The following is a 14,230-nucleotide window of genomic DNA, read 5'->3' as shown; positions in this document are numbered from 1 at the left end:
AGTGAAAGTCAAGATTTCTTTTGAATATTTAATTATTTGAAGTGATAAAAAAGTAGGGTTCAAAGTATCATTTGGTTCGGGATTTTGCTTGCTGTCTTGGAGCTTCATTAGAGTCCTGCCATTTTCAGCATCTTCTTTATAAAATCTTTTTTGTTTTCGCAGATGAGTTTCCATTTCCAAGGTAGGCATCCATAGAAAGAGGCATTTGATGTTCTTTGTCTTATAGAAAGATTTAATCTTTATCAATTAAGAAGCAATTATATATAAACTAAATACGTCCTATTTTCATGTTCGGGGATTTTTGCAAAGAAGGTCTCTGTCAGTGAATAAGTATTCTTTGATGCATGTGCATTAAAAAAACAACAGAAACCTTAAAACATCAAGCTGCAAGATTAGCAGTGAACTAAAATCTTAACTTTTTAACAGTTGGAAAGGATACTAAAAGGTAATCTAGTCTAACTCGCTTGAAACAAACAAGAATTACCACAGGAAGACTCTAGGGCTCAGAGCCCTCAACTGGCCATCCACCACCTCTTTGGGCAGCCTGTTCCAGAGCCTTGCCACACTCACTGTAAAATACTTTTCCTTTATATCCAGCCTAAATCTAGTCTCTTTGAGTTTGAAATCATTTCCCCTTGTTCTGTCACTACAGACCCTGCTGAAGAGTCTGTCCTTCTTTCCTGTAACCCCTCTTTATTTACTGAAAAGTTGCTTTCAGGTCAGGTCGGAGCTTTCTGCTCCCAGGTTTCTCAGCCTGTCCTCACAGGAGAAGTGTTTCATCCCTTGGATCATTTTTTGTGGCCCTTCTCTGGATGCGCTCCAACAGATTTATGTCTCTGTCTCTCCTGAGTCTAGTTTTGAATTAGTCTGCCATTCTGCTATCTCTTTGTTGTATTTAATGCTAAAATATGTCATTCAAAAAAAAAAAAAAAAAGTAAGATTGTTCTTTTTAGGAATATTTAAACCACAGAACCATAACTGCTCAGACAACAGCTCATTTAGCTAATTTCAGGTGGCACTTCGTTCTTGCTGAAAGTACTACAACCCTCCTGACTTCAAAGGGCTGTTTTTATACTCTGTGTACTGCCAAAGAAACGTGATGGAATTTGGATTTGACTAGTCAGGGTGCTAAATTTGTGATCATCTCATCTGTTTTAGGTTATATGTCTCCACACCCATCTCCGCTAGGAGCACCAGAGCATGTGTCCAGCCCGATGTCTGGAGGAGGTCCAACTCCACCCCAGATGACTCCTAGCCAGCCAGGACCTATTATACCTGGGGATCCACAAGTTATGAGTCAACCCAACAGAGGTCCTTCCCCTTTCAGCCCTGTACAGCTGCACCAACTTCGGGCTCAGATTCTAGCATACAAAATGTTAGCTAGAGGTCAGCCTTTGCCAGAAAACCTCCAGCTTGCTGTTCAGGGGAAGCGGACCCTTCCAGGCATTCAACAGCAGCAGCCTCCCAGTGCCTTCAACAGACAGTCTGGTAAGTGCATCTAGGCCTTGTGTCATTGCACAAGTAATGCTCAAAGTTCTACTTGTGAGATGTTACAGGAGCATAGTGTTCACATTATAATTTGGGACAACATTCTGAACTTTTTAATATTGAGAAAGTGCAATGAACCTACCTATTACTAATAGAATATTGTACACAGAAATAGAAGTGTCCTCCTGAATTATACCTGACATTTTTTGAGTTTTAATCATAGCTTATCAATCACAGGTTTACTCTTCTTAGAGTAATTTCCAGTTTCCTGTTATGTGGAAAAAACAGTTAGAAAATTCGGAGCAGATTAAAGGAAAACAAACTATGTATAGTATGCTGCTGAGTATGTATAATGAAAAGAAGAATTTCTTTATTAGTCTTCCAGTGATAAAAAAATGTTACAGTGCAGTAAGCAGAGCACACTTTAGTCTTGAGAAAACTTTGTTAACATTGAACACCATGTACCATTTGTATTTTATTAACATTTCCATTTTTGATTATTAGAAATTGAGTGTTAAGTCTATCTTGTTTTCTTGCTAGTTATGATTTTAATAGTTCATTTCAGTGTATATCACTTAGCTAAAAAGTAGAGGCTTTGGGGTTTTTACCCAGCATTCTATAAAACAGAACAGTTGTTGAATGTTTCTTTCTTAATACAATTCTTTCTTAATACAGTTCTTTCCTCTGCCAAATTGTTAGGTATTGGGATGCATGCAATGAGTGGTGCTGCAACTGGACCAGGGCCTGCTGCAGGAATACCTGGACATACAGCTGCCATTACCCCTAAAACTTGGAATGAAGGTATAGGGAAATATAAATCTCGTATTATTTCATACATGGAGTTATGGTAAAACAGTGTAGGTAGAGAGTGAGAAAAAATAGGGGGAAAAGAAAAGAAAAAGTTAAAAGTAATACAGACAAAACAGTATAACCTTTACTGTGCCCAGGACTTAAATATCAAGGAGAATTTAACCATTTGTTCATCTGTGACTGACTTGGCCAGATGAAGTTATTGCAGTTAGGCAAACTAAACTTGAAGCACCTTTTTATAATCAAAGTGAAATACATAAGCTGCCTGAGGGACACCCATAAAATAGGTACTTAAGTTATATTCTCAGCATGCTTAATTGCAGGAAGTTTGTCTTTCAACTGTATTCTTTGTTTCTGTAAAGTCAAATTTTCAAACCATGTTAGAATTAGGCTTTTTTTTTGTTTTTTTTTGTGTTTTTTTTTTTAATTGCTTTGAAAGTACAGTGTGGTCCTTGAGATTTAAAGAACACTGTAACATTTTTTTCACCAGTTGGTGTGATAATAATTTTTGGAATAAAAATATTTAGATTTGGATTTACAGGCTCATTTTATGATTTGAAAGAAGAAGGTGGGCAGTATTGAAATTCATTAGAAATTATTAAGAATATATTTTGAATTTGTTTTTTAAGAAAAATTTAAAGGTAAATATAGTATTACAGGCTTGTGAATAATGTGTTTCTCATTCAGCAGAAATCTTATACAATGTTGTTGCTTGTAGGTAAATCTGAGGACAGACAGTGAACTGTGATAGTTGATGGATAGTACATTTTATTTTTTTTTTTTAAAAATACAGAATGAAGTGTGTGTATGTGTGTGTTTATCTGGTAATTTTGAATGTTTTTCTGAACTCACATTCTTCTGCAGAAACTGTCTTGAATTTCTTCCTGTGTTCTATATTTCATGTTATGAATAAGTATTTTTTTTATGATTCAGGCCAAACCCCAGATATGAGTGTATCCAGTGCACAGCAGAAACTTCCTGCACCATCTCCGAGTGGGAGGCCTTCTCCTGCCCCTACTGCTGCCCAGCCTGCTGCTGCTATGCCTGGGCCTTCTGTACCACAGCCACCACCTGGACAGCCTTCCCCCATTGTTCAGCTGCAGCAAAAGCAGAATCGCATCAGCCCTATTCAAAAGCCACAAGGATTAGACCCTGTTGAAATTCTTCAAGAACGCGAATATAGGTAAAAGTGAATAATATGATTCAAGTACATTTGCAGGTTGTTATTTTTCACTTTCTGAACAAGGTGTCCTTGCAACATAATGTAGTAGAAAAAACCAAGTAAACCGAGTTTCCAGAGAAGAATCATGTTAAAGAGAAGTAAAAACATTATACTCAAAAAGGTAATCTAATTGCACCCCATATAAGGAACTAGGAAAGGGTACTGTCATTACAGACCAGCTAGGTTTAATAGGCTCAGGGACTCTGCTTGGTTGCTGTAGTATTGGATGCTTCAAAAGACAAAAGTTAGGAAATCTAAATCCCTGTAATCTAGAGAGAAACAGATTTACTCTGGGAAGTTTTCAAAATTACATACAAGTTTTAAAGGGAATAATGGAAGTCAAAAGGCTGATAAAAGTTAGTGGCTAGAGCAAAAACAAGTTTTATTAGTGTGATTGTGAGGATGTCTGAACTCCAAAGAGTACGGAGGTCATGAGGAAGATTAAAGAAGAGGTTACCAGAAAACATGGTCTTAAAAGTTGCTTCCTGAGTGCCTCAATTCAACAATGATTTATATTCATATATAAAGTATAGAGGATAACATTTCTTTCAGAATTAGATAAGGAGTTCTCATGCTTTTTCACTGTCATCAAGACCATTGAGATAGGAATAGTTAGCCTTGAGAATCTGCAGGGCAAGAAGGGTCTTGACCTGCACCTGAAGTGTTTCTAATCATTATCCATTAGTGAGAAGAGACCACACATTGTGTATTTTCTTGGTTTGAACTGATAAAAGCATCTTCCAATTACTGTAATGATGAGTTTGTAACAGAAAGGTAGCCAGAAGGAATGATGATCTTGCCAAAAACAGGTTTAATGACTTTAAATTTGTGAAGATAAAGCACCATGGAGTTATATAGTATGTGGTGCTATGCTCAGAATATAGGTTTTGATCACAGAAAAGCTTCCACTTTCTGCATAAAATAATACTAAAGTAATTTTAGGTCATTTCATTGTGGTCTTTTTTTTTTTTTTTTTTTTAAACCTTAAGCTGTTGCTGTTTCAGTGTTTTAGTGCAGTTTTCTAGTATGTTTTCTCTTAATCTAGTAGAAGACAGAATGGTGCAGTTCCACAGTTGCTCTGTGAGAGTGACTGTAGCACTGACCCGATCCAAGAATCACATAATCAATACAGTGTAACCTTTTCTGCATCAGTTATCTCAGTTTTTTTAGTCTTTCCAGCCCTGCTTTGTTGCACTATTTATACCAAACTATTATAACTTAGTACCCATGAGCAAAGAAGTAAGAACTGGCAGAAAATAACTGTTACATTCAATATTTACAAGTGATTATAGGTATAGCATATCCATTAGGTTCTAAATACCTGTATCTTCAAGTTAGTGGAAGTGAGGTGGGAGTTTGTAGGAATTCTGTAATGGTACAGTTTCATTTTTACCCTTTACGGTAGTTTTTAGATAATGACCCAAGCTTTTTTAATCTTGAGTGTTCTTAGAAATTAGTTTTGCTTTGCATACCAGAATACTCATAACTTCTAGAATTATTTTCATTGTTTAAAATTGTGTAAGTAACATAAGACAAACTTGTTTTAAAAAGCAATGTAACAATTTTTATGTTTTGGATAATACATGGCTTAGCTTTGGTATAGGACAGTTCAATGCAGAAACATGAACTATTCACTCTTGACAGTATAAACACTTGTATCCTGATAACCCGTGGAGCTAGTGACAGTTTTATGAAAATAAGATCTCTCAGTAGTTAGCTTTTTTGATAAAGCATTATACTCTCCAATACCTAGAAAATGAAATGAATTTTTAGTGAAAGGACAGAATTACAACATCGATGTTTTAGGGATCTGTATTTGAAAAGACAGACCCAAAAGATATTCTGATTTGTTGAGGAAGTCTGAGCTTCAAGCTGACTAGGACAGGTATTCTTTACAATTACTGTGTTTTCTCTGCAACCTTGATCATATGTAGCGTGCTGCTGGGAACACAGTTCCACATTCATTTACTGCTAATTCATCAGCATCGTGATATAAGTTAATTACCATTATTTTCAAGGCATGTACTTCTTTCTTTTGGGAGAGGATATATGCAACTGTGTACACATTTCCATGTTTTTATGGATCACTTACATGGTTTATGTATTAAAGTGTGTCTTCCTTGCACACAGTATAACATTGTAAATATGAAATATTTCAGTTTTTGCTATTACACTGAAGAAATTACACCTAATTGTTTATTTCAGTGACAGTGATTTTGTTTTCACTTCCTCATTACTGGGAAATTATGTAGTTTGACAATTCATCAAGTAGGCACTTAAAAATACAATACAGAGATCCTATCCATTAACTACGTGTTAAATAGACTAACACAGATAGAGAAGCAGTAATGGACCCAGTAACATATCGATGAGTCTGAAAAGGCTTAAAACCTGTTGTAACATCAGCATACCCCTTTTCTCCCTGAAGACCCTTGATCTTAATTCTAACAAAACAGGTTCTGGCATAAATTAACAAATAGAAGGAAAATGGGGAATATATGTTGTTAAATTCATGTGACTGGACCAAAAAGCTGTTTGTTGCATATGTTAAAATGGTATTATGTGGTAATTGTTGTTAATGTCTGTATGACTAATGGTGCATGAAAATAAACTTAAATATTTAAAATTCTAATTAATGAAAGAGGTTTATGGTACTGATATGTGGACAACTGTTAATCTTGTGGTCTTCGAAATCTTGCTGAAGTGATAAGCACATACTGTGCTCTTACAAAATCTTTGCCCTCTCTTTAAAATAAGTACTGCTTTTCAGTTTTAGTGAGGATATTTTTAAAATTTACTAGGCAGTGTATTGTAGAGTTATTCTATTATGTGGAAAGGCTTTTTTCCCACTTTTTCAGTGCTAATTAAAAGGGAAAAAAACACTTGCCAGTCCTGTAGACTGTCACTAGCTTCTTTCTGTTACTGGCGAAGTCCTTTTTTTGTACGTCATCTGTGCAAGACAGGCTGGAATGCAGAAAACATAACCTCTGTAGTTGACCTCAGTTAATGAGGAAGACGTGTACATCACTTAATTGCAAAGGGATCTCTATGTAGTTTTGTAAGCCACTTTCTGCATCAATGAAGATAGATTGCTGAGTTGCACAGGGTAATTAAATGTATCATTTAAGTAAAATGAGATTATATTCTTCAAACACTAGTAAAAATCATACGGAAAACTTCTTTTCTTGGTTCCACTGACTTTATAGCCATTAGTATTTTTCAATACAGACAGGAACCATCCAAGGAAATGTAATTGTTCTCTTTAAATACTTGAATGTGGCTGTGATTTTGAAATGCCTCAAGTAATTGGGACATTTGCTTGAGCAGAGGTGGCTACCATGAAATTCTTTTTAAAACCTTACTGACTTACTCAGGAAAATACTATATTGTTAGCATTCAATGCCAACCAAAAAAAAAAAAAAAAAAAAAAAAAGTGAAAAAATGTTCAGCATTTAACTGTTTTACTTACATCCACAGCTTAGAAGAGGATTTTGGAAAGATTGTGTCTTCTTTACTGACTAAATTCATTGAAGTCAGTGAAACCAGAATTTGGTTGTAGCTGTTTTGTAGGTGAACATTTCAGAAGCATTGCAGCTGTTTGAGCAGTTACCATCCATAATTGCATCCACATGCAACTTTTGCTGATAACTCCTGTCGTCACATGACGATCTTGGTTGTCAGTGTGAAAATATAATAAAACAAGCTCCTACTGACTTCTGGTCCATTATTCTCTCTTGAATTTGCAAATGAATGCAAAAGAAGAGTAAGGGGATTCACAAAACTGTGTCCATCAAAGAAGCCTAAAGACAATCCCATCTGATAGGAGTAAAATGCGTTTTCTAAGTTTCTTTCCACATCTATCCTCCTAGACAAAATTTAAAAAAAGAGCCTAGGATTAAATCCAGTGTTCGGTAATTCAAAGTGGATAAGTTTAATGTCATCTTCATTTTTGCAAAAGCCTTGTGGTTCAGAAACACATACTAGAAGCCAAATAAGTACCTGAGATAAAGTGCCTATTTTTACTGTATTGCTTTATGTATATTACAGTACCGATTTCTCTGGGTGTCTTATGCGATTTTCTGTTTACTTAGGCTTCAAGCACGAATTGCTCACAGAATCCAGGAACTGGAGAACTTGCCAGGTTCTCTGCCCCCTGATCTGCGAACCAAAGCGACGGTGGAGTTGAAGGCACTTAGGTTACTGAATTTCCAGCGCCAGGTAATGCCTTTTTCTTAATGAAAATTGTCTGAGTTTATAACCAGACATGTTCATGTAATATAGGATGAATTCGCAAGAGAATCTGTAAAAGTACTAAGCCTGAACATGGGATTTTGAGTAAGAGCAAACTTGATTTATGAGCACGTAATAGGAATGCTTAACTCAGACTTTGTTTTCTTGTTATAAATGTGCAAGTGTTCTTTCTCTCTTACTATTTCTTATATTTTAAAATGTGACCAAAGAAGTGTACTTTTCATAAGCCAGACGGTGGCACAAAGATGAAATGATGAGAAAAAGTTGCAAGCACATTTTCAACACAAATCCTAGCAGATTCTTCTTTCTGGACATTCTTTATACTTGTCATGCGTTCCTTCATTTTGGGAAGAGTTGTTTGGTGATGATGGTGTGTGGTATTTCATTGTGATCTTTTCTACTGTGGCACACAAACTTTGATCTTAATGATTTAATTTTCATACCTGTGAGAGAAGTTTGATCTTGAGTGCTTGCATGAGCAAATGAATTTCAGAGAAAGAAACACTGTGCTAGGCTCTTAAAGACATCTTGGTGTTGTTTTTTTTCAACTAGTTTGCAGAAGGAGGCATGTAATTTGACAGGTTTGGAAAAAATGCTTCCTGACAGAAGTCTTTGACGGTAGTTGTTTTCTGATGGCTGAGTCTTTCTTGCTGCTCCCCTGATACTCCTTTGTAATGAAGTTTTGTTAGAGGTCAAATGAAAAGCAGCAGGCTCTCCTTGCTGCGGTGCTGGGGATGTGGCTCTGCTGTTCAGTTCCCTCTTCCTTCTGACCCCTTTGCACCTGACCATGGAAGGAGTAATCAATACTGTTCAGCTCCAGCTCTGGAAAGAATGTTATACATGTTTTATATTTGTGTTTCATGAACCTTGGTAGCCCTTATATTGAAATAGAGCAGTGATTTGTTACATCTTATTAAGAAGGAAGAAATGATGTATGATGAATTATTTTGGTCATACTTTGGAGGGTAATGAGGGTTTATAGAGACAAATGTATCTATTGCAGCTGAAAAGATGCTGGATGTCTTTAGAACTATAATATAAAGGAAAGAGAAGGCTGGGACATCTCCTGTTCTTTTTCCATGTATTAAACCCATTTTATTTTTTGTTTACGCGTCTTTTTTTTTTTTCCTTACTGGTAGTTGAGACAAGAGGTAGTAGCCTGCATGCGTCGTGATACAACACTGGAGACAGCACTGAACTCCAAGGCCTACAAACGAAGCAAGCGCCAGACTTTGAGGGAGGCCCGTATGACAGAAAAGCTTGAGAAACAGCAGAAGATAGAACAGGAGAGGAAGCGTAGGCAGAAGCATCAGGTATTTTAACTTATTAGCTGTTTCCTTGGTGGCAGAAATTAACCTTTCTTTATTCTGTTGTCTTACTTGTTACTTACTTTATTCACCCTTGGAGTTTTCAAGGAGGAAAAAAAAAAAACCAAACAAACCAACAAAAAAACCCACCTCAAAATAGTGCAATTGGAAAATGGTGAGGTTAGACCTCCTATATTCCTGATTACAGATCCTGTACTTTGTCCAGTTACCTACATTTACTTGTTTCTCCTTCCAGGAATACCTGAATAGCATATTGCAACATGCTAAAGACTTCAAGGAGTACCATCGGTCAGTGGCTGGCAAAATTCAGAAACTTTCTAAAGCTGTGGCAACTTGGCATGCCAACACTGAACGTGAGCAGAAGAAAGAAACTGAGAGAATTGAGAAAGAAAGAATGAGGAGACTCATGGTAAGGAGTGGAAGGAGGGGTATGATTATTTTGGTGTAAACCACTTGTTTTTAATAGGTATCCTTTTCATATCTCATAGACAGTCTCAGACACCCATATCTTTCTTTTGCAGTCTAAAGCCTCTGTGACTTAATAAGTGTAAATCTGAAACTGATTTACTTTGATTATTTGTGTTTGTAATTATGGTAATGAGTGTGATGCTGTTCACTTTAACTTGTAACAGATCTTATTTGTTTGTTTATTTTGTTTTTTTCTGACAAGAATAATGATTTTCTACCAGCTTGAAAACTTAGCATAGCCACCGCATCACTTAATCTCATTAACCTAATATACATTAGGTTAATACATATCATTTTTACAGAATTACATGGTTATTGGTCCTCTATACAAATACTAAGGTGTGTTTCTAGTTTTATAGATTTCAAGATTCCATATGATTAATTTGTTTGTGGTATTGCCCACCAACTTTTATATAAAACACTTTTATATAAAACTTTTATATAAAACAGATTTCACATGCAAAAATACGTAACCCATAATAATAATGTATCTCGCTTGAGACTGAATGGCAGTCAGCTCTACCCATTAGTGCTCCAGGACCATACTCCCTTGTGTTCTTTCACGTTTTTTTCTTCTCCTACCTATCAGTATACTTTTTAAGACACCATGGAATGATTTTGTGTGCAGTTGTGTATTGCCAGAATGCTGTGAACTGTTGAGTGGGCTGTCTACATTTTTGGAGTTAAAATAATTCTGGAATGTAGAGTGTAGACATATTAATGTGCATGTGTGCAAGCATATTAGCAACTAGGACTGGAAAGATTTCTTCATGACATTTGTTAGCTCTTTTTTTTTAACACTATTAACACTTTGCCAGCAGAACTGAGTAGGAATTGACATGTTTTTGAAACGGTGCTAGTAAAAAACAGTGGGTATCAAAAGTGGGTGCAGATGGAAACAGAATTTCTTGTATTTCTTGTCCGAAATCTATTTCTGCCATGAGTTAAGGACTGAACAGTTTGCTTTTAAAAATCACAAAACAATATGTAGAAACTATTAAATATAAATGTGTTAAAAACTTAGAAATAAAAGCATGTGCAAAATGAAAAGAAGGGACACTCTTAAGAGAAAAGAAGAATTGTTTAGACTGCAGAGTATTTCTGAAGTTTATGTACTGATCTGCACTGTGGAGCAGTTTTATAATTAGGGATAGCTGTCTGCAATCTGTGTACTTAAGCTATCAAAACATTAATTTATATAGGAAAAAAAGAACTAATTGAAAAACAGAATTGTGATATTTTAAAAATAACTCAGTACATCATTGAGGTTAGGCTTAAGTCAGTATAATGTACAATGCGATAAATAAAAAAGATCTCCAATATGAGAAAAATGAAGTAGATTTGCATATCTAGAAATGACACAGGATACCAATGCTTCCAAACACCAGTTCATTGTCATAAAGCTATTTTGCCAAAGACTGCGCTTGAGCATTTAACATAGGTATAGGACTTGGTAGGTATGTTCAGTTTTGGAATTTTCCCTCACAAGTATTTGCCTCACTACTCAGTTAAGTTCTCCAATAGAAAACTGTTTTGTTAATTGGGGTGCTTTGCCTGTTTAGTTTTAGTCCCATCGTGGTATGCTGCACTGCTCTAAAAAGAACTAAATGCAAGTTAAATAAAGGTAAATGCGAGTCATGTCTTTGAAGACTTGCCAGATTGCTTCAGGACAGTTGCTAGTGAGATTCCTTGGGTCTACGTTTGAGGACCTGCTATCTTCAATGCTTGAAGATTCAGGACTTGAATGTATACTAAGTGCATTTGCAGATGATACTCAATTAGGATAACCTGTTAGCTCCTTCCAGGGTAGTGAGGCCTTGCAGAGAGAACTTGCGGGCTGGGCAGTCATCAAATGCATGAAGTTCAGCAAGAGCAAGTGCTGGATTCTGCATCTGGAACAGGACGGCTCTGAGTGTAGGTTCAGAATGGGTGAAGAGGGGCTTGAGAACAGACCACAGAAAAAAAATCAAGGGATTCTGGTTGACAGCAAGTTGGTGTAGATTTTCCAGTAGTTACTATATGAGAATTGGATATGTTTAGAATCATACAATTCCTGGACACCAGAGTGACTCAGGAACTTAGGATATTTCTAGTGCAGCCTTCTTCTCAAAATAAAGTTAGCATCGAGGTCAAAGTGGGTTGCTCAAGTTTCTTTTCAGTCATGTCTCGTAAACTTCCAATATCCAGAAACTGCACAACTTCTCTGGACCTCTGTTGCGTTACATTTCTGGGGAAAAAAAAGTGCCTTCTAAAATCCAGTATCAGCTTCCACTGTTTCAAATTCAGTCAATATCTTTCATGCTGAGACTGGGAGATTTCAAGTGTTGTCTACATGTGGTCTGAGAAGGAAAAGTAGGGGGGATTATCATGTGCTGTGATTTTCTGGCAAGATTCCTGCTAATACGGTCCAAAATTCTGTAGACCTCTGCTATCGCACCACATTGCCAGATCAAGGTTAATATAAATGGACGTGTATATCCTTTATTGTGGAGCTGCTTGCCTGCCTGTGTCATTTGAACTTTACCAGGTTCCTCTCGACCCATTATTTTTCCTCTTCATGTCCTTCTGGGCCTACTCTCTGGTAGAATCTCCGTCCACCTACACAAGTCATAATGATATAACCAAAATAGCACACGATTATTAAGATAGGCATTATCAGTTGGTTAATGTGTGTTTCATATTTCTAGGCTGAAGATGAAGAAGGCTACCGTAAGCTGATTGACCAAAAGAAAGATAGACGCTTGGCCTACCTATTGCAGCAGACAGATGAGTATGTTGCTAACTTGACTAATCTGGTATGGGAGCATAAACAGGCACAAGCAGCCAAAGAAAAGAAGAAGAGGAGGAGAAGAAAGAAGGCAAGTAATTACACCTGACCTTTTTCTGCAGTGTTGAATTCAAATCCCATTTTAATAGTGATAAACTTTCTATAGACAAAACTGGGACAGACACGTACATTAAAATTAACACGCATTCTGAGATGAGATTTATGTAGTTGTTAAATACAGAATAACTTGCTTAGATGCTTGCCTCCTAAACTTTGCTCTGTCCAACTTGTAGGTACACTGAAAATAACTAGGAAGAACTTAGCTAAATTTACAAGTGTTATGTTCTGTCAGTAACATGTTCATTGTTCATTCCTACAATTCAATCGGAGCTTTTAAAAATTATCTTTCTGTGTCTGGTTCTGGAAACTGAACAGTGTTATTTCTGAAAAAATATTTTTTTGTGTGAAAAGATAATTCAATAATGATTTGTCATTTTGTGACCCCTGAGTATCTTTAATTTCTTGCAGGGTTGTTTAGAGGATTTTTGTAATCCATTTCCATGCCTGACTAACTACTAATTACTGATACAAGTATAAACATTGTATCCACATTGTTCACATGCAGCATGCTAAGCTTGCTGATAAATAACACTGACTAAAAAATAATAGTTCTGGAGATTAATTAACTCAAATGTACTCTGTGTTTTCTCTTGTCACCCTCCAGAATGTCTGTACTTTTTTTTGAGAGTAAATTTTTAACATATACACAGTCCCCTACCTCCATAGTCAAGCTACAACTTATATGTAGTTCTTGACCTATACAGTGATTTAGTATATTCACAGTAAAAATTCTCCACAGAAACAGAATCAATCATAGACTCATTTCAGTTGGATGGGGCCTTTCAAGGTTGTCTAGTCCAACTTTCTCAGAATGAACAGGGATATCTGCAGCTGGATCAGATTGCTCAGAGGCCCTTTCTCTCCTGATCTTGAGTCTCCAGAGACTCCAGAGATATGGCCATCCACCACCTCTCTGGGCAGCCTGTGCCAGTGCCTCACCACCCTTATTATAAAAAACGTCTTCTTTATATCCAGTCTAAATCTCCCCTCCTTTAGTTTGAAATGCTTTCCCCTTGTCCTGTCACAGCAGACCCTGCTAGAGTCTGTCCTCTTCTTTATTATAGCTCCCCTTTAGATACTTAAAGGCAGCTCTCACATCACATCAGAGCCTTCTGTTCTCCAGGCTGACAAACCCCAGCTGTCTCAGCCTGTCCTCACAGAGGAGGAATTCCATCTCCTGGCTCATTTTTTGGTGCTCTAACAGGTTCACATCTCTCCTGTACTGCTGAGACAGTGTAGTGTGTACATTTATGACTATAACAAAACATGTGAATTCCTTTGATAATGTCTTAAGATGTTTATCCCCATGATGCTCAGTTTAGCTATGTATGAGGAATAAAAGATCTTACAGCAATGTCAGTAGGGGTATATTTTTCTTTCACTGTAGTAGAATGATAGTGTGTTTCAGTGCTTGTTAATGTCCAGGCCTTTCCTTGCCTAAAACCTAAAGAAGGTCAGAATATCTGAGCTCTGTCTCAATCGTTGTTTTTAATTATCCTCTTTCCATCAAACTTTTGCTCATCTGTTAGGAATACAGGAGAGTGCACTCAAATATTACTCTTTTATTGGCTTATAATTCCACGAATTTGTTGTTGCGTGGCTGTGGCATGCGTTGTTGTTTTTCCTAGTTTTTTCATATGTGCTTTTAAGTTCTTCATCATCTTTATAATGTGAAAATTAATCTATGAGCACCCATGGTTATTTGTTTCATCCCTACAGAGAAATGAATGAAAAGAGTTCTTAGAATTTTCTCCTAGAAATCAGAATGAGGTGGTA

General features: G+C 36.5%; 1 protein-coding gene across 12 annotated transcripts in view; it reads left to right on the top strand.

Annotated features, from left to right (window-relative positions):
* SMARCA2 (SWI/SNF related BAF chromatin remodeling complex subunit ATPase 2) overlaps positions 1 to 14,230 on the top strand; it is a 100,070-nt gene that overhangs the window by 23,323 nt on the left and 62,517 nt on the right. For all 12 annotated transcript variants that reach the window (XM_015848899.2, XM_015848900.2, XM_085530736.1 and 9 more), the window contains 7 exons: positions 1,159 to 1,488; positions 2,188 to 2,289; positions 3,232 to 3,481; positions 7,612 to 7,738; positions 8,911 to 9,084; positions 9,335 to 9,508; positions 12,255 to 12,425. In XM_015848899.2, the coding sequence (XP_015704385.1) occupies positions 1,159 to 1,488; positions 2,188 to 2,289; positions 3,232 to 3,481; positions 7,612 to 7,738; positions 8,911 to 9,084; positions 9,335 to 9,508; positions 12,255 to 12,425 (1,328 nt within the window). The remainder of the gene's footprint in view (positions 1 to 1,158; positions 1,489 to 2,187; positions 2,290 to 3,231; positions 3,482 to 7,611; positions 7,739 to 8,910; positions 9,085 to 9,334; positions 9,509 to 12,254; positions 12,426 to 14,230) is intronic.

The sequence above is a fragment of the Coturnix japonica genome, chromosome Z, assembly GCF_054131305.1.
Source record: "Coturnix japonica strain WE chromosome Z, WE-NBRP24, whole genome shotgun sequence".
Lineage (NCBI taxonomy): Eukaryota > Metazoa > Chordata > Aves > Galliformes > Phasianidae > Coturnix > Coturnix japonica.
This window is presented reverse-complemented; position numbering and strand designations above follow the sequence as displayed.